Genomic DNA, 24846 nt, shown 5'->3' with positions numbered 1-24846 from the left:
TCTGTAGTTTCAACCCAATTCAAAACAAAAATGCTGATGTCTGTACCATCTATGTCTGTACCATCTATGTACTGCCGTTAATTTCAGATGGTTATGGTTATTGTTTTCAATAGCCAAAAGCCAGTTTGGCCTATTAAATACTAAATAAACATCTTAAGCACACTTTCCTTCTTTCTTGTTTGTTGCTTAAAAAAAAAAAAAAAAAAAAAAAAAAAAAGGAATTTGGAATCGGCCAGTTTGCTTGTTAAAAAAAATCAATAAAAAAAATCGGTATCGGCCATGAAAAATCATGGTGGTGCATCCTAGACTGTTAAAAGTTCAAGGTTCAACTACAGGCTAAAATCAAAGAGGTGGTTGATTATTTATAAATTATTACTGGTTACTGCAAAAGAAAAAATGTTTAATAATTAAAACAATAAGATAAATTAGAGAGACTTTTAAAAGAGTGCATAATAATTAAAACAATAAGCACTGTTAAACATCAAATTTAAGCTTTTTTTTTTAAAAAAAACTAAATGAAACTTTAAATTTTATATGCAACTCAATTATATATTTTAACATACTGAAAAATAACCAGTTACAGTTGTGCACATAAGTTTACATACCTTTGAAGAATATGCAAAATGTTCATCATTTTCACAAAAAAAGATTCATCATGAAAATCGCATGTTATTTTTTATAATCCCTTTATATGTGGATGTTTTACATGTTAAACCACTTCTGCAGACAATGCATATCATATTATACACTTTTAGGGTCACAGATTTAATTGTATTTCTTTGAAATAAATTATTATTTAATTTATCAAAGATAGTGTCAATAAGATAGTGTAACAAAAGTGTCAGTAAAACACTTAACATAAAATATTTATATTTTAAATAAATACTGGTCCTTTGAGCTTACTAATCTTCACACTTTCCACAAACGCATCAAGCAGCAGAACTGGCTGATGAGAATTTAGCTCCGCCATCATAGGAATTACATTTGAAAATATATCAAATACAGAAAACAGTTGTACTAATATTTAACATTATTACTGCATTTTGATCAGTTCAACTGATTAAGTAATACTGAGTTGGGAGTACTTTAAAAATAAATATAGTTACTTGAATAAGAGTGACTGGTACGGAGCATTTTAATACACTTAGGAAAATTAGCGTGTCTTGGCAGGTGCATTTAAAAAACCCAAATCCTCACCCGAACACTCAAGACTCAATTTGGGAAGAGCGAGGTGTGGTTTGGTTGCAATGTAAACACCTACACACACACACACACACACACGGGCTACTACCCATGTCATAATTTTACCAGCACATACTCAGGCTTAAACCATCAAAGAATACCAAAAAAAAAAAATCTTAGTACAGTCTGAACTGGTGTTTTCCATCATATTTAAATGCATCGTGGTCAATTTGCATTTTGAATGCAGAGTCACATGCAGTGATGCAACATCACACTCCCCATACTGTTTTCCTGTAACCATGGAGCTGACATACCAAGAAGAGTGGTCGTATTTGGATCAGCCATGAATGACACACAAAGATCCTCATTTATCCCTAGCGTTGCTGAAGCTTCAATACATTTATGGTCAAAAATGCATTCATGTGCTTCCAGCAGCCAAGTTATGAGCGTATCAACAAACACTGTATTCCCTGATTAAATGCAGAGCCGTAGGACAACTTAACAATCAGTCTCTCTTCACAAAACAAAGACTTCCTTAACTTTCACACAGGCATCCGGGGTCAACTTTTGCTTTCTTTTTTTTTTTCTTTTTCTTTTTTAGTACATCAGCTCACATAACACTGAAGTTCAAATGAAAAACTTTAGCAAATTCCCTTCATATTCTGACAGATTTCCAAATCAAACTGGATTTGTGATCGAAAAAATTAGGGTGTGACTTTATCCACCGGGAAACGACTAGATAAATTGATAATTTAAAGCAGTCTATGTGTGACGCATGTTGGTTAGTGGGAAGCATTTGATGAAGGATTAATCCTTATTGCTTTGAAATAATATGCACCAATAAATCATTCATAACAAAACTGGGCACTTTAAAAGGTTAGTTCAACCAATAAAAAGAAATTAGCTTGTTTTACTCACCCTCGAAGCATCCTATGTGTATATGACTTTCTTCTTATCTAAAATTGTCCTGGCTATTCCGCGCTCTATTGTTGCAGTCAGCGGGTGTTTTTGTTCAACGGTCTACAAGTCGTCAAATAAAGTGCGTGCATCCATAATAAAACATGCTTCACACTTCTCTGGGGGTGAATGAAGGCCTCTTGTACTGAATAAATACATTTTTACGAGAAAAATATGCATATTTCAAATGTAATAAACACTTCTCTCACTTCCGTCATCTGAGGAAGCCTTTCCAGCATATGACGCAGCATGTATGCGCAGTGTGCGCACCTCTGAGATATGCTAGTCTCACGAGTTAGTTCATAGGAGCAAAAGAAGCAAAGTTTCTTTACTTTAGCAAAAGAAAACCAGTCTCCTCTAGGTTTATATTAAATTCCTCCAACATTTTTCTGTACAAATTTTCAGTTTTTACTTCTAATTCGTGACCGGCTTTTTGTTTTGCTCTCTTTCCACATTCGTCACTAATTACGCAACGCCGACATCCTACATCATCTGCCAGAATAGCTTCAGAGTACGACAGATACTGGAAGTGAGAGAAAACTGTTTATTATGTTTGAAATATGGATATTTTTCTTATGAAAATGCATGGATTCCCCCAGAGCTGTTTATTATGGATGCACGCACTTTATTTGACATCTTGTGGACTGTTAAACAGAAACACCCGCTGACTGCAATGATAGAGCTTGGAATAGCCAAGACAATTTTTAATATAACTCCGATTGGATTCGTCTGAAAGGAGAAACTCATACACACCTTGGATGCTTTGTGTGTGAACTAAACCTTTAAGAGTACATTTTGATCAGAAGAGCATTATATTTCTCCAGTTAGCAATGCATTGACATTATCCCTACTAGTATACATACACTACTTTTCAAAAGTTTAGGGTTAGTCAAATTTTATATAAGAAAAAAAAAAAAAAGGAATCATCTTATGCTTGCAGAAGCTGCATTTATTTGATCAAAAATACAGTAAAAACAGCAATTTTGTAATATTTTACTACATTTTAAAATAGCTCTGTCTCTATTTAAATATATTTTCAAATGAAATTTATTCCTTTACTCCAGTCTTCAGTGTCACATGATTCTTCAGAAATCATACTTATATGCTGACGCACAAGAAACATTTTTTATTATTCACTTATGATCAATTTAAATGTGTTCTAGCCAAAATAATAATAATGTTAATAATGGTAATAATAATTTGATTAATACTAGTAATTATGTTCAATGACACCTTTAACTTTGAATGGCAGTATAAATGTTATAACCTCTGAGATATGGTGACTCCATATGTAACATTATTTTGAGTCTTGCTGTCATAGCTCAAGGGTGGAAATAGCAATGCTAACAATAACTCACTTTGACAAATACATCATTGTAGTCATGTTTCAATGCAATACCAAGCTGGTTCAGTGCCCATAAAGTCAGAGTGATGATATTATTTCACTCATGAGAATACTGCTCCCTGGATGCAAAATAAATAAATAAAATAAAACAACACACACATGTACTGTAATTTGCCATCTGCATTTGTATTGCATAAAATACGTTAAAAAGTTCCTGGTTCTATAATTTCTCTCAATATCTGAATAATTTTCACTGATGACCAACTTAAGATTTTGCAAACAGTTCAGTTACATAAAATATTTGCTTATTGTCTGCGATTCATTTTAGATCACAGCTGAACTATAAAAAAAAAAAAAAATGGTACAAACACGACAACTGGCAGACACACCTCCTAATCAAACATTCCTCTCTGCGACAGACAGTTAAATGAATGTTTGAATACCCGTCCCTTCCTCTTTCCTGACCGTACCTTTAGCACGATGTCGTTGAAGACGGACAGCTGGACGGTTAGTCAGACTGGATCCATCCTGCTCCTCTTCACTGGCCTGTGAAACCAGCCTCTTCATCCTCAGCAACCGAGGGCCAGTCTCCCGTGGCCACACTACCCCCGTGTCCGTCGCCGGCAGCCCACCATCCCCGGAGATGACCGTGGGAACGAGGCTCTTGAGGAATTCCATGTTTGCACTGAGACACTTTCACTCCAGGCGCTTGTGCGGACGCACGGTAACGGCCCTGCCACCCACCATCACCTCTGAGGAATCAGGCCGCCTGGACAGGACAGACGACCGCAGAACAGCTTCTCCGCCCAAGCTAAACCACAGCTTGTCAAACTTGGACTTCACCACAGGTTCCTCTTTGTCGTCTCAGTTAAAACTAGAAGTCTCTATATACACACACACACAAGCACCCAGACAAAGTGGATACAATCTCTTATCGTAGTGCAGAAGCTGTTGGCAGTAAATCCAAGACGACAAACGCTGGAATTAGGTAAAAGTGAGCACCTGTAGATCCAGTCACTGCGTTCTTCCACCTCCCTACATTCCAAATGCCACAGGCCTGCTGTGAGCACTTTGCAAAACGTAACCTAAAGTTCACTTGAGCTTTCACACAGCGAGAGGCCAGCCTTACTACCTGTCTGTTCATGCAGGATGCACTGAACACTTTGATGTGATGATTTGACAACAGTAGGTGGAGCCTTTCAACTCGAGTGTGTTATCTGGGCGGAGCAAGGACATGTCCAACGGGTGATAATGTACGCCTGGGAGAGCATCCAATCAAAGCACAGCAGCTATCAACCACGCCCAGAGGTTTCTCCTTTCTAAAGGGAGGGAGGGAGGGAGGGAGGGAGGAAGACTCATCTGTGTGATGGCTAAAGAGGGCATAACAAAAAGTGAAGGCGTGGCGTGTTCAGCATGCTGCTATGCTCTGATAATTTTTATCAGGTTTAAAACTAGAGCTGCTCTTCGCATTCCCCTCTTGCACAAATCTATCTATAACTTCCCTTACATATTTCCCGTCCACAGAAGGAAAAAATAATAAAGAATTGCTCAGAAGGCATGCTGTCAAACACTCAAAATGTCTCACGCCCACACACACACACACACACACACACACACACACACACACACACACACACACAAACACTGATGGTTTCACTTCCAGTTTACAGCAGGGCAGTGGGTAAACAAGTTTATGTGACATGTTCGATCTGCTTAACTGCACACTCATACAAGTCCAAACTTTATTCTGGTAAAATAAAAAGCATATTGCAATATTTATACAGTGATACAAGAGAAATATTTGAGCTTTCTAGTTGGCTGGACAAACATAAGGTGTCCTGAGGTAAATCAATGGGAATGTTTGCATTGGGAAGCAGTTTTCATAAGGCTGGCCTTTCTGCTGATTCACTGTAACATATTCAAATGAGCAAGCTACCTTTGATGTCAATGGACATTGTAATATTGACTCTAACTTAATATGGAAAATAGTTTGAATAACATTTACAATTAAAACCTTTTAAAAAGTGACCTAACAGATGATACCATTATATTCACACACACACACACACACACACACACATGCATATATATACACACACACATTTAATATATTTAAGCAACCCCACACTTTCGAACAGTAGAATATATGTATTTTGTAATTAGTTCAAACTGTAGAAGTTTTTTAAAAGTTATTTTGAAGAGACAGTGTTATGGGTGAGGGACAAGTCAAAATACAAAACTTTCACGGCACCACCAGGAGGGCAGACAGGAACTCCAGAAGGAGGAAATGACCTCAACACCATACAGAAAGTTCTCGGTACTGTGGCCTGATATAACCTTATTCGTTCACAAGAATCATATCTCACATAGAATGACATAACAGAAAAGTGAGCAAATGATTCACAGGAAAAGCTCACACCCTTAAGCACCGTGTGAACATGTCAGGCAAGCCATGCAACTTTTCATATGCATATGCATACAGATTGCTATTAGTGGCCCAAAATAATCTATTAGTGTCTTTTTATGACCGTTTTGCCCATTTCTGGCAAAAAAAGCTCTTTGATATCTAGTGACCAACACACATAAATAGTGTTACATAAGCTTTAAGAAGCATGAGAACAAGAAGAATAAGTTTAGACTGAGTCAACTCTCTCTCTCTCTGTGTGTGTGTGTGTGTGTGTGTGTGTGTGTGTGTGTGTGTGTGTGTGTGTGTGTGTGTTTGTCCATCGCTCAAATCTCTTTACAAGTCTGCCATCTAGGGGTGGATAAAGGCAATGCCAGCAACCCTCAGGACAAGGTGAAACAAATATGCTCTTGTTTTAATTTGTTTTATTTATTTTCTTACAAATGACACGTATAAGCATGTATATCATTTAGAGATAAAGAGAAGAAACTGGTACTACGGTGCAAGTCTCTCCAAAGCACAAAATAAAAATCAAATGTTGTGGATAGATTTCCACAATTTAATGCGTGGAAATTTTTTTTAAAGTTAAATAAAAAGGTTCAGACAGAGCGGCCTACATTTGCAGTGATGATATAGTCATGGCGACCCAGTCCTAAATGGCACAGGAAGACTGTAATGGCTGAAGGTACCATTTGGGTCAGGGGTAGAGAAGAGAACAGGGGACAGAAAGTCAGAGGCAGAAGTCAAAAGATACACTGATGAATGTGGGTCACCTATCAACAGATGATCTGAAGCCACCATGTGCTGGTAACCCCAATCTGATATCAAGATAATACACAATTTCAGTACACTGAAGTGCACTAAAGAAATACAACAAAGCTGAAAATAGAAGGAAGGGCTTCATGGTAAAGTTAAGTCATATCAAAAATTTAAAATCATCATTTACTCATCCACATATTGTGTCAGATGTGTGACTTTCTCCTGTGGAACACAAACAGAGCTTTTAAGAAAAAGAATCCATCTCTGTGAGTTGCAAGTTGATTAGACCCTCAAAAAGCAAAGCAAATCAAGCATGGCTGTAATCCATACAACCCTAGTTGAAGTGTTGGCCCTCTGTGTTTCACAAAGCTCTTACATCACAGCATGTTGACATCAAGTGTGGCACACACATACTGAAAAGTAAAGCCAAAACATTTTGATTGCTCCTTGTTGACTGGCTGCAGTAGGTCATATATATTTCACTCTATCCATGTAGACAAATAGGCGCAGGCAAAAAAAATAAATAATTTGAAACAACATTTCCCCAAAGATGGTTTCCATCATTTTAACTATTTTAGCTTAACATTACTTATAACAAGTATTTTCAAAAGTTAGTTTTTCTAATAAGTTTGCTTTTAGTTGAAGAGAAGTGAAGATGCATCATCCATCTTTTTTTACAGTCTATAACTGATATTCATAATGTTCTGTCAGTTAGCAAGAAGTGATGATTTCCAGTTTAAATACTAGCATTTACTGTTTCGCTTCAGAAGACATTGGTTCACCCACCAATTCATTAAGGTCATGTTCTTTTTGCATATTTTATGAAGCATCACCCAGAGATGCCCAGAGATTCCTCAGAAATAAAAGTCACATAGATCTGGGATAGCATGAGGGTGAGTAAATGATAATATAATTAACATTTTTGACAGAAGAATCCTTCCAAATAAGTATCCAAAGTAAAGTCCAATGTTGGACTGCCGGCTGTCTCGGTGCACCCATGTGCATGTACCCGGCCCTAAGGGTGGCTGCAGTCAAGCTGAGCATGATGGTGAGGGTAAACAATAGAGAGAGAAAGAGAGGTAGCCCCAGATTCAAATCAGCACAGGAATGTCAGAGGGGAAGCAGCAGGAACAATGCTCAACACGGCTCTCTTACAGCAACACAAAGACAAAACAGGAAAACCAGCTTGCACAGTAAACTGAAGATGAAACTGCTCCTGAATCAGCGCTTTAAAATGTTGCAGAGTGTCGACTCTCTGGACACAGGCTGGTTCAGGATCAGTTGCACGGGCAGCATGGCAATGTGAATGATGCAGTGATCTACGATCTACACCAGTTAGGCACCACATAAAGTCCTGCTATTGTATGAACACACATCTCCGCCATCTCTTTTCTTAGGAAACAGGCTTTGCTCAAAACTGTTTAGTTGCAGATTGTTCCTGATTCATGTTTCCCGTCTTGCACAGGATGCCGTTTCTAGTGGCCACAAAATGTTATCTTCTGATACTATCCGTTTGTGTTTAATTTACACCCCTCCGTCTCTTCTTGTTCACCTGCTGCTTTGTTCAAGGTCTTGTTGGTTTTGGGGTTGACTGACGCAGTTTGTTTTTCCATGGGGCCTGAGCCGTCATCAGGCAAGAATGTGAGAAACACATAAGAGGTCAAAGATCAAACTTGTTAGACCGGTATATCCCCTTAACCCGAAAGTGATTTACGGCAGATTAAGAGAACTACTCAAGCTAGGAAACGTATATTACACACATACATCAAAATACAATACAAACATCGTTAAACCACATGTAGGACAACTGTCAATCATTAGTCTTACATGGTTTTCACACGTTCAGCAGATGAACGGCCAACTGACAGGAAGCTGTTGCTCACAGTTCTCACAGCTTGTTCCTAACAGGGTCTTTATTTAACACTAAACAAACTCACCTCCTTCACCTCACTGGCTGACTCAGGGCTAATCTGATGGAGAAACGTCCCACACAGTTTCGACAGTGATGAGAAGAACTCTGTCTTGTTACTGTAGTCTTACAGGGGTATACAAAACCATTTACTCTTGCAACAAAGTGATTTTTTAAAATGTACTGGAATTGGATCTGGAATGCAAAGATTCAATTCAGCATACGAACACTATTAATTAAGTACCGTATTTTTTGGACTATAAGCCGCACCAGAGTATAAGTTGCATCAGTCCACAAATACGTCATGATGAGGAAAAAAACATAAATAAATCCCTCTGGACTATAAGTCACAATTATTCTGAACTAAGAGAAAACATTAACGTCTAAAGCTGCGAGAGGGTGTTCTATGTTTTCAGTGTAGACTACAGGAGCTCTGAGCAGCATAGTGCGCCCTCTGGCGGCTGTAGACGGTAATGTTTTCTCTTGGTTCATGTCAAATTAATTTTGATACATAAAGTCGCACCTGACTATAAGTTGCAGGACCAGCCAAACTATGAAAAAAAGTGTGACTTATAGTCTGGAAAATACAGTAGTAGAAATAGTAACATAAGAATGAAAAAAAAAAAAAACTAATTTACCCTATTACAGTAGGTGCTGCTTATGGAAAAACCCAAACTTCACATTTACACTGGCATACAAAGTGCTGTGCACCTCCTGATTCTGACACCCGCTTGAATATCCAAACAGTATTTGCATTTTTCCGACAGCTTTTTAGATTTTTGCATTATTTATGGTATATTATAAAACCATATAAAAGAGTGCAGAGACAAGAAAGTTGGTCATAGCAAAAAAGTATTTTCGTGATCAAATCTAAGTCATAGTTTTATGCAAATATTCAAGTCAGCCTAAGCTGCTGCATTAACAGTCATTCATTTTATTGACAATCATCTTGATATGAACAGGCCTTCAGACAGGTTAATTCAGTCTAAATGTGTTATTGTGCATTATTAATGCATTATTATCAGTTTGCCCACACAGCAAACTGTGCTGAAGAAACGCATCAAAGTCATGCAACACAAACCTGTAATATGAAAACCAAATAGAAAACCAAAATTTCTTATTTGTCCATATCACCCAGCCCTACATCTGACTAATGATGACTGCAGAACCACTGCACTGTGGCTACCCTCCTTTGATTATTCAGACTTCCCAAAATAATTTTCTTCCTCTTCTCAATAAAACAGTGAGACCATCTGCACAGACTTAGATGATTGTGTTTTTGATGAAGCAATCCATAAAGCAATATGATGTAACTATTATACTGCAATTTTGACTTTACTCAACATGATTCTGCTTAAGCCTCCGTCCGCAAAAACTCCCAGGATGTAACCAGCCCCATATCCTGTTTCAAATGCTGCTGTTGAATCATGTACATGGGCATGAGTTGTGAAATATTGATACAGATTCACATCTAGTTTTATTTATAGTTGTAGAATTAAAGGGATAGTTTACCCAAATGAATTAAATTGCCAACATCTGCCCTCATGTCATTCCACTCACATGCTCCACAAAAACACTGAGGTTTGCTCTAGCATGTGATGCATGATGTTGATGACTGTTTGGATGTAATAAAAACCTACATTACATTTTTCATAATTTAATGCATTGTATCTCTTCACAAGCCTTGGATTTGTTTTTAAACACCTTTATAACCTGGATCCTTTAAGTTTTGGTTACCTGGACTGTGAATGGAGGAACAGAAACATCTTTGGTTTCATTAAAAAATATATTAATTTGTGTTTTGAAGATTAACCAAAATCACATTGGTTTGGAACAACATGAGGCTAAGTAAATTATGACAATTCTTATTTTCCAATGAATTATCCATTTAATGTGAAAGACAAGGTTAATAGCAGGACAAAGAAAACACAAAATATACTGTGAGTAGATAAAAGCAGAAGAGGAGGTGTGGCAGACATACCCGAGGGCCATAGAGCTTGGGGGGACGGGGATTGTGTCAAACTGAGCAGCAGGCCAGCGGGGTCAGGTCACGTCAATCTGAGAAAAAAAAAAAGAAAGAAAGAAATAAGTAGCAAAAGATCATTAGGCTGCAAATCAGCAGGAAAATAATTCAATCTGCATCAAAGGATCAGAAACAAACTCACTCCACCAAATGTCAACATGAACATGTACACTGTAAACCCAAATTAGTAAGCAGAACTCAAAAAATTTGATGTAACTCGTTGCCTCAAATTTTTTAAGTTAATGAACTTAAAAATTTAATTTAAAAAAAAATTAAATATCTATATTACATACTACATAAACCTTTTAATTTCAGTTAAATTAAAACATGTTATGAAATTAACTGAAATAGTTTTAGTTACAGTGACTTAAAATTTAACTTTCACATACTCAAGACATTTAGTTAAAAACACTTAAAAAAAATTTTTCACAAAGAGCCACTTTTAAGTTGAATGAACTCATTATTTATTAGTATCTTTGTCTTTGTGTTTTAAGTACAAGTTACTCAAACCTTTTAAAACACAAGACTCAAAGTCATATGAATCAAAACTAATTTTTTTGATGTAACTCGTTGCCTCAAATATTTTAAGTTCAACAAACTTAAACAGTTTAAAATTACAGTGTGCTGAGTTCTTGTCCTTTCCTATTTAACACTTCATTTAAAAGACAGAAAAAAGGTGCACTATGATAAAACCTGAAAAACTGATTAAGACCACATCTCTGACATTACAAATTCACAAACCTGCATGAACTTTTACAAAAACATGAACCATTTAAAACTAAATTACATGCATTGTTACCAAGTACTACCCAGCTGTACTTAACAATTGTAAAGAACAAGAGCTGTTTTAAAATCACAAATAACATTTAGAAATGAAAACTGCACATTAATAAATGCACACTGTGCACATTTTGGGGGAAAAAAGTGCAAAAACCTTTCAACCATTATTTTCACAAATTGTTTTTACATTGAACTACTGAGGAACTGCCAGGCCTTAGTAATTTTTCCAATACATTTCTACATACACATCAAGTCATTTTTGAGACTCTGTAACTTGGGTGACAGTTTACCCTCATCAAGACCAAGCAAAATCTTTTGAATGAATTCAAAAGTGTTGGTCAGTCCCCTGGGATAGTTGAGGTGTAGTGCATAGATTAGTCAAAACATTACCAGGAAGGCATCAGCAAATCTGGAGAGGCTGCCCACAATCTCACTTTCGATGACAACAGAGATTTTCACAGGCTGGAAGTGAACTGGACTTGTGTCATTATCTTTGATGACTGTGAGGAGGGCCACTGCAACATCTAAAAGCTCTGGCTCATCAGATGTGTCCTGTAAAATAAAATGGATATTAAAGCAAAAACAGAATATCTGTCAAGCCAGCCAAGCTAACAGTAAACAAACGTTGCAAGAGATTGATACTATGCAACAAAAAAAAAAGCGTAAAAAATAATCTAGAACTAAAACTATTTTACAGTGGGGTCAAAGAAAACAAATCGCACAAACTATTTGGTTGGAAAGACTGAACAAGAGTAAGCATGTATGTATTTATAAGAACTGTTTAGTGTGGTAATGTGATATTTCTTTTTTTAAATACTCACCATGCAGGTCCTTAAAAACCCAGAGACGTCCTCACGTAGATACACAGGAAGCGCATGAAGAACAGTGACACGTTTGGTGTGTATGTCATGAAACTCCTATAATGATAAAAACAGAACTGTACATAACTAAACTGTAAATTCTAAACAATACAATCAGATATGCAAATACAAAAAAAAAAAAAAAAAAGGACAAGTTGTAGTGTTCAAAGCTGATTTGAATCATCAACATTTTCTAATGTTTTCAAACTTTAATATTTTAATTAAGTTTTAGCCTACAAAATGTACAACAATATTTTTACCTGGTCATCATGGATTCTTAGGATTTCAGTTAAAGTATCTGATGTCTTCCCGGTTCTGGATGCTTTCTGTCTGAACAGGGTCATCAGTCTAGGAAGATGTCGGTCAAGCTCAGAGTAGAATGTGTTGGGCAGGTTCTCGTTTGTAATCCGTTGGAACTCTGCATACACCTACATTTTAAAACAATGAAAGACAGAGAACACAGCCATGTTCATTATGTGAACCTGGTTAATCTACTACCCCCTCACAGAAAACAGCCCCTGAATGTGGTACATGTTATCAAGAAAGCAATAACAGGACAAACAGTGTTACCCCACATTACCTCAGATTCCATTTTGAGTGCAGGCCAGAGTTCCATGAGCTCTTTTACTGGTGGGCATGTCTTCACTATGGTCTGTCGCCGCAGAGCAAAGGTGGTTTGCATCATCTTTTTTATAAGTGGTAAGTTCTTCTCAGCTTTCTTCATTTCATCAACAATTTTCTGTCTCAACTGTTCAAGAGTTGAGGGATTTTCTCCTTGGGGAAAGTTGGGCAAAAAGTTTACTTCTGCTCGTTTGGGTCTTTTTATATTTGAATGTGAAGATTCATTGTCAGGATTCATTGCACTCCTTTTTCCAGCATTTACAGTGATCTCTGGACATCCAGCCCTTCTCATCTTGCTCCTATAGTTCCCCATCTTAAATTTGAGGCTATTTTTCCACCCATTCCAGCCAGTCTGAGATCCTGCTTCTTTCAAGCAAGGATGTTTTACCACAAGAGCCTCAGCTACCATTGCTATCTCCTTATCACTGGGATAAGCCTTGTAGCCATACATCACAGATGCTAGCTTTTCTAAAATGTCATGTTTTATGTCTCTAGTTAACTGAAGTTGCTTGTTGTTCTTCTCAAATTCGGCATTACCTTCCCGAAGTCTCAGTTCAACGTCAAAAGAAAATGTGGGAATTGGAAAAATATGTGAAGGCCATCTTCTCCCACGTTCTGAGGATGATACACTTGACATTGTTTCTGTTGATGCAACAGAGCTGGAATCTTGCTCAAATGACACATGCACAACAGCTTTCTGTGGCAACTCATCAATGTCAGAGAGGGAAGTAAGTTTTCCATCAAAGTCAGGGTCTTCATATTTTAAACTGAAGTCAAGGTCTATTTCCAGCTGTTCTTTTATAACAGCAATCAGTGCATCAACAGAGGCTGGTCGTGAACTAAGTTTTAATTTTCTAGCCCGGTCTGGCTCAACAACACGAAGGATCATGGCTTGTGGAGATAAAGCTGCCATTATGCTGATGGAAATCAAAAGATTGGCATGTATAAATACTTATTAAAATACACAGATTATATACTGCACCGTAATAAAAATAGTAATTGATTCATGAAAAATACTCACCACTGGCTTGTTTTATTTGTATGAATCTCTTGGGTGTCAACAGAAGCGAGCCTTCTACCTCGTATGCAGAGAGAGGGACTGAATCGTTTAAGTCAGACCTTAGGTGGATTGACAGACTTGTCTGTGAAGGTGAGAGCTCATAGGATCCAAGATGTTCTGAAAACCAGGACTCACAATCAGAACAAAGGAATGAAATGGTGCTATTGACAAGGTAAATGTGTTCTACTCTGCAAAACCTAGGTAGTCCACCACTCTCTCCGACAGACAAAAACATTCCACAGACATAGTCTGTGCCATTGATGGTAACCTTTGATGTCTGGTATATTGTGTCACTAGTTGTTAGTCTTCTGATGTGTAGCTGAGCTACTTCTGGTAGAGCTGAAACCAGAACAGAGTCAACACTGGACGCTTGTGTTTCAGGGTTGAAAAATGAAGGGGCAGCAAGATGGTATGCCATCATGTGTTGGTGTCTGACTGCCATTGTCTTCAAAATATTTTTGAAGTTTTGAGCGTCATGCACCACTCGTTTAAAAAAACGGTGTTTGGCCTCAAATCGCATTGTCCAAACATGCACCAGGGGCCCAAAGCACTTGATCATGGTGGGGTAATGCTCCACGTAGTGATGTTTAGGACGAAGGTTAAACTCTGGGAACGTTTGCAGAAGTACTTGCTTATGATCACTGATTTTGGACTGAAAATAGTCTAAGGTTTCATCAGTAAATGATGGGCATAATGCTAACTGCACTACCTCTTTCAGTTCCATCAAAACTGTCCATGCACCATCACCTTCTGGTACTACACTGCCTACAAGTAATGGAAGCAGTCGGAGCAGAGTAGCATTTTCATGTCCATTCCCTCCTATCGTTCCTCGAGACAAAAATGTTTTGGGAATTGGATGAGGTCTATCCACTTTATCAGTGTGCTGATATGGGAATGATGCAATCTTTTGGTTCAAATACTCTAAAGTGAAGTACTTCATCCGGATCATAGTCTTAATGCAGAGAGAAAGCTCCACAGGAACTATTCCTTCCAGAAGATCATGAAGTACATCTGGAGGAAAGCCTGTGATTGGATGAAAGTAATCCAGGGAGTCACGCAAGACACAACTAGCTTTAACACCAAAGTGGTTGGAGCAAGTGTCACTTTCCAGAAGGTTTTGTACATGAAGGTCATGGCTGTCTTTGGTTCTTTGAGAAAACTGCCTGGCTTCAGTTGCTTTAAACTGTTCTCTTGTGGCCAAGCAGAATCTGCAAACATAGCCTTCTTTAAATGACTCCACAAAGCCACTTAATCCATGGGCGGCTAGATTGTCAGCAGAAACACAAAAGATGGTACCTTTGACATTGCGACCAGCTCTTTCAATAAAGACACCATCCTGTTCAAGAATATGAACATCACGTAATAATGGAGCAAGTACAGCTGCATACCCATGCTTATGGATGTCTGTCACTTTTGCAAGCAATGCTAGCTGTATATTGTGTAAAGTTGATCTGTGTTTTGGTGGCATATTGGCAAATGCCCAGTAAACAGCACAAAGTTTGTGAATTTTACGTGATGTGCCAAGTGGGTTGGCAATTTCAAGATCATCAATATATAGCTGGAGGGGTAAAATGAGATCACCGGTTGAAAATAATTCATTTTCAAGGAAATAAGAGCCATTGCAACATGATGCATATTGACCAGAATTGGTATTTGGATCAGTAATTATTTTTAGAATGTCTGTGTTCTTAAACAACTCCTGAATCATTCGAAGGATAGGAACATACATTATGGAATGTCCAAGTTGCTCCAGCTGATACTCAATTGGCATTACACATGGATAGTTGTGCTCAAAAAAGATTTTTCTGCGCTTCGATGTGGATAACTCTGCACAATTAGAAGTACTAGTAAATATAACATTAGAGTCCATAACTCCACTTACAACCTCATCCAGTGCAGATTCTGCCAAATTGCAACCATTTCTCTGCAATATATCTTGAATTTCCTTCTTGATCAAAGGCTGCGATAAGAAGCAGACCTGATTTAAATGCTCCACTATTTCCTGGGTAGCTGTGTTTGAGACATGGAGGATTGCCTGCATCTTTAGAAATAAGGAAGATAAATTCATTCTGAGATCTTGTTTTAGTTTGTCAGTGTCACACACACCATCATCCCCCAATGGATCCTCATCTATACCTGAAGGTTCTTCATTCAAATCACCATCAACTGCAGGAATACTGGGTTGAGCAACTTCACTGACAATGTCATTTTTAAAGTCTGACGAAACACTTGCTTGGTGTGATCTACTTTTATGAGAATTGAATGTAGAGTACACATTAGTGGTAAAGCTGCAATCCTTATATGGGCAAGCCACTGTTTCATGATTTCTTAAATGCCTTCTAAGATGGCAGAAGACAACAGATTCAGAAAAATGCTGCTGAAATGGGCATAAAGGGCATTTAAACAACAGAGACTGCTGACAGTGTTCTGCACTACTGCCAAATTGGTGAGTGTGACATCTTGCCAAATGAGTTCTAAGACTATTAAAAGTCTTAAATGTACACATGCAATAATTGTAGATGCATGGAAGGGGGCATACACTGGAAAAGTGGCTATGCTGCAGTCTGTAGTGCTTAAATATTTGCAGTCGTTCAGTAAAAGAAGCTGAACACAACTTACACTGCCAAATCATATTGAAGCCAACAACCTGAAAGAAAAACAAAATTAATGTTAGAAAGTGTATAGCTCCAAAAAAGAAAAAAGAAAAAAAACAGTTTAATTATCCGAGTACAATTCAACAAACAGGTTACATGACCATGACCAGAGAATACAGCTACCACTTGAGCTGCACGATTAATTGTTAAAAGATCTCGATTGAAACTGCAATATATATTCTGAAAGATCATAATTTACATGGCACAATTACGTTGTTACGCCAATAGGTGCCGACAAGTAACGTTAACCATTAAATATGAATTTTCACTGAATAATTTGTGAGAAATTTGAATTATTTATCCAGTAATGAAACATGTAAAAAGTTATGTTGATGTAACACCAAACATAAAGGGGACTACTATATAATAGACAGTTGCAGCTGTTAAATATTAAGCCGGAATGTGATAGTTGTGGGCCACAGTGCCACAGTGTTTTATATGTCAAAACAGATGTCATCAGTCAAAACTTGAACGCGTAACAGGTCTATATCATTTTACCATATTAGACTTAAAATATATGAAAGTGTTCAGAGGATTTCCAGGCACATTTCTGCAATGGCACGTGCTCTCCAACTCCCCAAATTGCGTATCAGTGGCACATCACCTCATTGGGAAAAGTATTTTTTCCAAGTTATATAGTGTTTTTGCACACCAGACAAAATTAGTAACTAATGTTTATTTTTAAATCGCGTGTCTAATGTCTTTAAATAAAACAAATGGAACGTTAGGCAAAGTTACATTGTCTCGTACGTTGTGCAAGCGGAAATATAGACTATGATCCGTTCGAAAATGATATAGAAGTTAACTAATGTGTAACATATGCTTCGCCCGTTCGCCGTTCATTTTTTTTTCAGGCCCATTTCATCAGTTATTCCTTGCAGGACATCCATTACTTTTGGATGTAAATATACGTAACTGGTGAACGCTATTTAAAGTTTTTTCTAGACTAAACTGTTGCAACTGTTCACTAGATAAGCGCCTATTTAAAATGCATTTAACACTTACCGTGATAACTGCCGACGACTTGAAGCTGAGATCCTCCTCACTCACTGCAGTATTTTGTGGCGCCAAAGCAAACGTTATCCAAGCGTTGCGCGCTCCCACAACGTCGTAAAAGTCTCACACTGACCTTGGAGCACGTTAGCCGCGTAAGCCAATAAAATAACGACCCTTACGTCAACGGAAAAGTTTTTTAAACAAACATTTTTTTTACTGCATGTGATAAAGGCCCATTCTATATATAATACTGTATATATAATAGATATATAATATATAATATAATATTGTATTTTGTGCACACATTAAAACAGCTGTTCTGGTTAGTGTTAACGTTTGTGTATGTAAAATTTGTAATATTTATGTAATATTTTTCTTGCAAAATAATTTTTAAAGCTGAATTCATGAAGACACAAGCTTCATTAGTCAAATGAAGTTTTTATTTTATTTTAACTTATTTATATGTATATAATTTAATTAAAGGTGACAAATTGCTTCACCACACACGCGCGCACACACACACAAAGTTTACTAATGTCATATGCAGACATCATGTTGAAACAACTAAAAAAATAAAAATAAAAAATAAGTAAAGTTAAATTATATTCCTAAGTGACACTTACTTAATGAGCAAGTTGTTTCAGTTAATCAAAAATAATAATTTTAAATCACTCAAAAACTATTAAAAAGTCACACAAACCCAAACTACTTGAGTTAGTAGAACTTTTTTGGAAAATTAAGTTTATACTACTCAATCAGTTTAATTATTTTGAGCATTTGGGTTTACAGTGTACAGTAGAAATCCTAGACATCTGAAAATGGAAGTTATGCATCCACGCCTTTTCTTCTCGAACATATTAAATGTATGCTTGAGGGTGTAAACCAGGTCTGGTGGAATCGGACTCAACTTGAGCCAGGATTGCAGGACTCTTCTTAGGCGGTAGGCTAAGCTTCCCACCAAAGTCATTTATTTATTCATCCAAACGGTGCTTATATAAACTCAGTTGCACACTGTCCCCTACACACAAGCTCAGAAAGGTACGCCAGAGCTAAAACAAAAACCACACAGACTGCCAAAGTCTTATTTATAGGAGTGTTAAGTGTTAGGCAGACTACCTGCGTCTCATTAGCTATAATTACTACTCAGGGCTCCTGCGGCGCTCAATGACACTGCGGCTCAATCACAGGGGCGGATAAAAGCTCGTATTTACACTGCACATCTAAAGAGCCAAACACAGACCACACAGCAAACCCAAGAGGAACAGGCTGTGCTTTTCTCTTTCTGTCTTTTAAAGCGCATTATGCGTTACCGAATCTAGCTCGTGGAGAATGTCCACACAGAGATACTCAAACATGCAGTAATTCAGCAGTCGACTACTTTTTCAAACTAGTGGACTAGTAAAACTCTGAGCTAATGAAATATGCTTTCTCACTGCATCTCACAATGGGTGGTTCAGGGGATTCATGGCATTGAGGTGATGAGAAGTGGTAGTGAGGTATTAGGGTTGGACCGATAGACGATGCCATCAACAAGAAGCCCTGTCTGTGATTTCTCTACATTGCTGTTGTTACCACATTAAGACATTTTAAATAATCAACTTATATCAGACTATAACTGATGAATTGGTACTAATAAATTGTAAATTACTACAAGATGCTATAACCTTTTAACTTCGTTTAATCAAAATAAATGATTACTCTTTTACATACTTCCAAAAACAAATGATCAGAGAAGGCGGCTTGCAGTAGCAACTGTCAGCTGTGTACAACGCACACATTCACAACCAGTCTTCCTCTGCTTAGGCCACATGTGAGATACGAATAGTTCATCTAACTTCCTGTTACACCAGAACAGCCACAAAAAAGGACTAGACACTAGACCAAGCTTCACCTTCAAAACAATTTCTCACACCCTCCTGTATATAAAGACACACACACATTAACAAAACCCTTCACGTCCGGGACCCCCAAATATTCTCACACATAAGCATTTATGTCTTTCACCTATATTTACACTTATACTTTTCTTTTAAGTCAGTGAGACACAGTCTTTACGAATGATAACAAAGCCAAAGGAACAAACGAACAGAAAGAGCTACTTTACTGGGACAAGGAGGGGCTTGTTTTTTTGTTTTTTTTTTTGCCAAGGCCAAGGGCCGGAGCCTGAAGCCAAGGAAACAAAGACTGTCCATAGTCAAGTTAAATTGAAGAAAAGAACACACACACACACACACACACACCACAGCAGTGGAGGAACACCTTAAAAAAAGGATGTGTACTCAATCACACTTTTTGACTACTTTGGGCACTTAAAATATTGATTTGAGAGCTAGACTAGGCAGACATACAATCACAATATATCAGTTTGGAAGGTGGAGCTTATATTTCCTTGTGCTAAATGCCACTCTAAGCCTTTGTGGTACTCTTCCAAGTCTACACTTTGGTGACACAGTAACACATAGGCTGTTGGGCAGTAGTCTGCCATGAAGCCACAACTGCTTGTAAGCATCAAACTTAAAACTGAAACCTAAAACTTTGCGGATACACATGTGGCAGTCATTGAAAATCTGCAAGTACAGTTCATTTGGGACAGGACACAGATGAACAGCATAGAGGTTAGCTAATCAATATATTTTATCCTCATACAAAAAGGTAGCAATGTAGCAAAAACAGTGTGGTTAATTTTTAGGGTCTGAGAGCAGGTTAGATAGGGCCATGCAAATTCCTATGATGACAGCGTGTGGTTCAATAATGAGAAGAGTTCCGCTGACTGATCTGGACAGCAGATCACTGCCTAGAGGGGAAATCCCTCTGTCAAACTCCCGTCCACACGCACAGGAATGGGGAAGAGCAGGGTCTGTCAAATGAAAACAGGTCTATCTATATTCAAAAAGGTGACTGATCAGGAAATATTGAGTAAGACACATTCTGACAAGAGGTGTGACATCAGTGTGAGATCAGACAGCTAAATTATAGATATTTACTTTGTTTCGGAATGCATTATACATTTTTTTATTATTATTATTAACACTTCTACTATTTTTTGATTTTCAGATATTTAGGAAACATAAATGTTTTGGTCATATTAAAACGCAGAAAATCAACCCCTCACCTGACAGTGTTAGGCATGAGTTGTGCATTAACTGCTGTGTCACAGGTCTGTCAGCACAGGCCTATTCTGCTCAGAGAGAGCCATTGCTCAAATGGTTACATTACACCCTATCACAGAATGTCAGGAAAAATAAAAATGTATTTCTCAAATTGCACTTGATTCATCAATCGATAGCTTTAGCAGGTAGAATTGAGCCAACATTTCATCAGTTATCAGTCATCCATACAGCAACACAATGCAAATGAACTCCACAGAACATAAAACACTGAATTCCTGTTTCCCGTAAGACCAGATAAGAAACCTTTATAGACCAACGTTCAGACACACATATGCAAACAAAATGCTATGTCGTTAAGGCAAAGCTGATAAAAGAAATAAACCAGCCAACTAGGTCATCGCTCTGACCTTTGACCCCGAAACTATACTAAGATTAAATTTTTAGTTTCATTCAGCTAGTATACAGCGACTTTGCTTTTACACAAGGAGTGATGCAAGATCTTTTATGATTATCAACACAAAAACAAAAATCATGTAGAGTGACAGAGATTATAGGTTGGCAGTAGTTGCTGACTGCATTAGGCAGAATCTGCTTTTCTCTCTCATATGCTGATAATAGTAAAAGTAATCCCTTGTCTTTGTTTTAACTATGGAGAGAGAACCAGATGGCAGAGATCATGCATGCATGAGATCACAACATGAGCCACTGCGATGAATTATAGGGGAAAATGCCACTTTGTTGGGCAGACAAGAAGACTGGTCAGGGTCAGACAGAACACACAGCTTGAGCATTAATAATGCACTCTCTTCCCTGTGTGCACTGATAGAGTTTCCCCTACTGCAGTACTTCAGTCAGAACCCAATGCAAACAGTATCAAGCAGGGCTCAACAATAAAGTGGACCATAGACTCGTGTTGTAATGGTACCAAAATGTCAGTATTCAGAACCGATACCAGTGAAAATCCACAGTTCTCGGTACCAATGTCGGTACCAAAGCAAAACACAAAATATGCCAATAAAAAAAAAAAAAAAAAATTATGACTAAAAATAAAGCAAATGCCATTCTTTATACGCATTTACAATTGTGTTTAAAGTTTTTCTACAAGTAATCGAATTATGAAAAACAGTAAAGAAGTTTCACCCAAATTTAATTTGTCTTTTAATGAAATTTAAACATTTTATTTTTTTTTAGGGTTGAGGGTTGACAGCTACTAGCTACACTTTTGAAACACATAAGCCCCTTTCACACTGCCATTCCGGCAAATACAGGGGTAAAGTGTTCCTGTAATTGTTCCCTGGTCGCTAGATTTGGCACTTTCACACTGCCAGTGATGACCCGGTATATGTGCGTGCTTTCACACACAACCCTTGAAGATCCCGTAACGACACGTGACATCAGCGAGTGACGTGTAATGTACGAGTCGTAAACAGGCACATTATAATTTCACTTAAGCTAGTGAACGATCTCGGCGTCAGCGCGGAAAGTGAGGAACTAACTAATCTCTGCTTCATTACAGTTTGCACATATGTTTTCGTCGCGAATGTTGATCTTCCTTCAAAACAGCCGGTAAAAGAGTCGCGCGATAACGCGCGTCATCACTTCGATACGGAATTAGATCTGGCTTTTGTTCACACAGCGCTCGTTCCGGATCGATTACCGCAATGTTACTAGGTCCCCGACCCGGGTTCGATTCGGTAATCAATTCCGGGACGTGGTTGCTTTCACACAGAAGGCGACCAGGCAATGTTACGGGAATATTGCGGGTCCGACGTGCAGTGTGAAAGGGGCTATAGATTACAACGGTTACTAAACTAGCAACTAGGTGGAGCGCAGCTCACCTTTGTCTGGATTACTGTATTCCCACTGTTTGCAGACTTTATGATCTGCAGCTCCTGAACCCATCCATTTGCACATGAGACTCCAATGACTTCAGAACTGTTCTGAAGTTTAGGCGCTCACAAATCAAACAAGGTAGCCGAAGATATCTGTAATGCAAAAGTGCGGCAGCAAGTCGTCTTCAGTGGTCCACTCTTTGTTGGGAATTTCATAGGGATCCAAACCGTTAATAGTGCTGATTTTGTCAACAAACTGGTCCCTGGCATCCCTATTTAGCGTTAGGGATGCACCGGTTGACCAGCGATAAATCGGAACCGGCCGGTTTGTGCTTAAAATACGCAATCGGCCGACAAAAACCAGTAAGTAGGCACTCTCTTCCCTGTGTGCACTGATAGAGTTTCCCCTACTGCAGTACTTCAGTCAGAACCCAATGCAAACAGTATCAAGCAGGGCTCAACAATAAAGTGGACCATAGACTCGTGTTGTAATGGTACCAAAATGTCAGTATTCAGAACCGATACCAGTGAAAATCCACAGTTCTCGGTACCAATGTCGGTACCAAAGCAAAACACAAAATATGCCAATTAAAAAAAAAAAAAAAAATTATGACTAAAAATAAAGCAAATGCCATTCTTTATACGCATTTACAATTGTGTTTAAAGTTTTTCTACAAGTAATCGAATTATGAAAAACAGTAAAGAAGTTTCACCCAAATTTAATTTGTCTTTTAATGAAATTTAAACATTTTATTTTTTTTTAGGGTTGAGGGTTGACAGCTACTAGCTACACTTTTGAAACACATAGATTACAACGGTTACTAAACTAGCAACTAGGTGGAGCGCAGCTCACCTTTGTCTGGATTACTGTATTCCCACTGTTTGCAGACTTTATGATCTGCAGCTCCTGAACCCATCCATTTGCACATGAGACTCCAATGACTTCAGAACTGTTCTGAAGTTTAGGCGCTCACAAATCAAACAAGGTAGCCGAAGATATCTGTAATGCAAAAGTGCGGCAGCAAGTCGTCTTCAGTGGTCCACTCTTTGTTGGGAATTTCATAGGGATCCAAACCGTTAATAGTGCTGATTTTGTCAACAAACTGGTCCCTGGCATCCCTATTTAGCGTTAGGGATGCACCGGTTGACCAGCGATAAATCGGAACCGGCCGGTTTGTGCTTAAAATACGCAATCGGCCGACAAAAACCAGTAAGTAGGCTACTTACTGTGCAGTTACTGCCGTTAATTTCAGATGGTTATGGTTATTGTTTTCAATAGCCAAAAGCCAGTTTGGCCTATTAAATACCAAATAAACATCTTGTTTATGCACACTTTCCTTCTTTTTTGTTTGTTACTTAAAGAAAAAATGATTGCCGATTGCTGTAACAGCTGGTTGCAATATGTCCGTTTATGCTGTGGTAAGACAAATTCTCTATCCAATAACATTCATCTTTATTATTTTAATTTTGTCAAATTATTTCTAAATTTAACATTGCAGAATGCAGTGAAAAAATTCACTGCATTCTGTATAAATTCGGAATAAGCAGGGATTTATCTCATTTAAAAAAATTAATTATTCTTTTATTTCGATCTGCAGTTTAGTAAAAATTATATCGTTTAAAAAATGTACATTTTAGACTATGTAAAACTGCACTGGTTTCTGAAGTTTTATTTAATGATTTAATTTCTATCAGAGTTTCCAGTGTTGGCAACTCCGTTGTTCTAAATCAATACAATTCCAATTAAAACACATAAAATCTATATATTTTTTAATATTCTGTTTTTTATTAAATAAATCAGTAATTTTAATTTAATCTGTGAGTCAGCTTGGTATTATATAATCAGATATCTCAATATCATCAATCAAATATGTTTTACGTATCATCCAGCCCTAATGGCCCAATGCTCCAGGACAGTGGATAAATCTGATAAATGGAAACTTTTTTCTGCAATTGAACATATGCATCAAGATAATCATATAGTAAATGCATGTGCACAAGTAAATGTAAGTATGCATTTTCATTCAGCCCATGTATGTACTGGTATGTTTTATGTAGCCTAATTTCACAAAGCTAAAGTCAGACCATTACATTTTTGCTGGTCTAATTTTAAATGTAAGCTAATACAGTAATTAACCATATTCTTCATGCACTCATATTTTTATTCTTTCTTGTCTTTTGCTTAAATAAAATAAATTACAAATCAGTATTGGATTCTGGCATCCCATCTGCCAAGATTAGTGCATCCTTAAATTTATGAATGTCTGAAATTAAGAAATTAAGATTTAAATGTTAGTATTGTAGCTTTGGATGATAGTTAGTTATCTAATTTAAATAGCTAACTGAGTTAATGG

General features: G+C 37.5%; 2 protein-coding genes across 8 annotated transcripts in view; both read right to left on the bottom strand.

Moving 5' to 3' along the window:
• Positions 1 to 24846, bottom strand: part of LOC127938773 (protein furry homolog-like) — a 98265-nt gene that overhangs the window by 68570 nt on the left and 4849 nt on the right. For 5 of the 7 annotated variants that reach the window (XM_052535626.1, XM_052535628.1, XM_052535629.1 and 2 more), the window contains exon 1: positions 3955 to 4649. In XM_052535626.1, the coding sequence (XP_052391586.1) occupies positions 3955 to 4162 (208 nt within the window). In that variant the 5' untranslated portion in view covers positions 4163 to 4649. Of the gene's footprint in view, positions 1 to 3954; positions 4650 to 10537; positions 10615 to 24846 lie in introns of those variants that run through there. The other 2 variants (XM_052535627.1, XM_052535635.1) reach the window with 2 other exon arrangements.
• LOC127938201 (uncharacterized) lies at positions 6831 to 16343 on the bottom strand. The gene is made up of 7 exons (XM_052534637.1): positions 13862 to 16343; positions 12800 to 13757; positions 12480 to 12647; positions 12181 to 12276; positions 11750 to 11911; positions 8585 to 8617; positions 6831 to 6869 (listed from the first exon to the last, which is right to left on the bottom strand). Exons 2-7 carry the CDS (start codon positions 13751 to 13753, stop codon positions 6831 to 6833), a joined length of 1452 nt encoding a protein of 483 aa, XP_052390597.1. The 5' UTR covers positions 13754 to 13757; positions 13862 to 16343.

The sequence above is a fragment of the Carassius gibelio genome, chromosome A20, assembly GCF_023724105.1.
Source record: "Carassius gibelio isolate Cgi1373 ecotype wild population from Czech Republic chromosome A20, carGib1.2-hapl.c, whole genome shotgun sequence".
In the NCBI taxonomy this organism is placed as follows: domain Eukaryota; kingdom Metazoa; phylum Chordata; class Actinopteri; order Cypriniformes; family Cyprinidae; genus Carassius; species Carassius gibelio.
This window is presented reverse-complemented; position numbering and strand designations above follow the sequence as displayed.